General features: G+C 37.8%; 1 protein-coding gene across 1 annotated transcript in view; it reads right to left on the reverse strand.

Annotated features, from left to right (window-relative positions):
• Positions 1-232: 232 nt before the first annotated feature.
• The window catches only part of CLUL1 (clusterin like 1), a 25,760-nt gene continuing 24,175 nt past the window's right edge, over positions 233-1,817 (reverse strand). The window contains exon 9 of the mRNA XM_007459058.1: positions 233-417. Within this exon, the coding sequence (XP_007459120.1) occupies positions 233-417 (185 nt within the window). The remainder of the gene's footprint in view (positions 418-1,817) is intronic.

Below are 1,817 nucleotides of genomic sequence, written 5' to 3' on the forward strand. Positions count from 1 at the left end.
TTATGTTCCCGGCAATAACATATGGGAATTCTCATTTCATCACATCCTATCAGGGTTTTTTTTAATTTGCAAATTTAATACGCAAAAATTGCTATCTTGTCTTAGTTTTCATTTCTTTGATTATTAATGAGGTTGAATATATTTTCAAGGTATTTTAAAACTAGTTTTGTCATTTTTCCCTTTTATGAATCATCTATTCCTGTTGACAAGCATTCCTAATCAAGCACTCTGCTTACCAAGATTTAAAATGTTCCTTAAAATGCTGTACAGCTTTGGCCAGCATGTAGCTAATGAAGTTAGAACTCTCAGCACTTTCATCATGAGGGATGGTGAGTGTGAAATTAGGGGAAGGCAGAATGCTTACCTCTGTCATCGTTACATCTCGTTTGGAAAAATTTCCTTCATGAACACTTGGAACTACGTAAGAAGAAGGATTATACAACAAAAGATTACTAAATTCCAGCACACATTCAGCATTAATTTAATACCACATTAGTCAGGATAGGCTAAGTTGTGCTGAGGTAACAAATTAGCCCCAGCATTCCAGTGGCTTCTTATAATTTATTTTTCACTCATGTTACATGCCCATTACAAGGGCTCTGAACCACCTAGATGCTCAGGACCCTGGCTGAGAAAGGAACATCATCTCACATGTGCTGTAGCACATGTAATAACGCATGGCTTTCTTTACATCCTCAGCAAAGAGAATGGATAATCACACACAGGCTCTTCTCTATCTCAGTCTAGAAATAACTCTTGTCATTTTTGTTCCCATTTCATTGGCCAGAACTTAACACATGGCACCACTTAACTGCAAGAGGAGCAAGAAAGTGTGAGTGAGCGGATGGAATATTTGGTGAGCGCTACTGTCTGTGTCACAAATATTAATGTGATGTACCAAGTTTTGTACTGAGTTTCCACAGGAAATTTACAATTTATGGTTGTATGTGTGATTTTTGTAAGAACCAGTCATCTGAAATGCATGTCGTTTACTTTCTTAATGAGTTCTCAAGGGCATATACTTTGATTTTAATAATTTAAATGAAACTATAATGACATTCAACTTGATGTAACCTTAAGAGAACTATTTTGGGGCTTCCCTGGTGGCACAGTGGTTGAGAATCCGCCTGCCAATGCAGGGGACATGGGTTTGAGCCCTGGTCTGGGAACATCCCACATGCTGTGGAGCAACTAAGCCTGTGCGCCACAACTACTGAGCCTGTGCTCTGGAGCCTGCAAGCCACAACTACTGAGCCCATGTGCCACAACTACTGAAGCCCGTGTGCCTAGAGCCTGTGCTCCACAGCAAGAGAAGCCACTGCAATAAGAAGCCCGCGCACCGTAAAAAAGAGCAGCCCCTGCTCGCCACAACTAGAGAAAGCCTGTGCACAGCAACGAAGACCCAACGCAGCCAAAAATAAAATAAATAAATTTATATAAAAAAAAGAACTATTTTGAAAATGTGTTCAAATAAATTTCCCTATCAAAAAAAACTAAAGCAGAATATTAAGAAGCCAAATTCACATTGGTGATTTCTTAATTCTAGTTTATAAAGCTAACATAACTTTCCCCCTTTTCCTTTTGATACATATAACACACATAAAAACTGCATAAAGCGTTTACGTCTAGTTCAATAAACAATTATAACACTAACATGTAACTGCAACCTAATAAGCATAACTTTTTTCACCTGCTGGAATTTGTATATTTTTTTACAAAAGATTCCTCTTCAGTACGTGCTGTTTTACAAATTTGCACTTTCCATTACATGATGAAATAAGAGCCGTTTAAAGAAAAATAAGTTTTACAAGCGGTTC

The sequence above is a fragment of the Lipotes vexillifer genome, unplaced genomic scaffold (assembly GCF_000442215.2).
Source record: "Lipotes vexillifer unplaced genomic scaffold, Lipotes_vexillifer_v1.1 scaffold702, whole genome shotgun sequence".
NCBI lineage: Eukaryota > Metazoa > Chordata > Mammalia > Artiodactyla > Lipotidae > Lipotes > Lipotes vexillifer.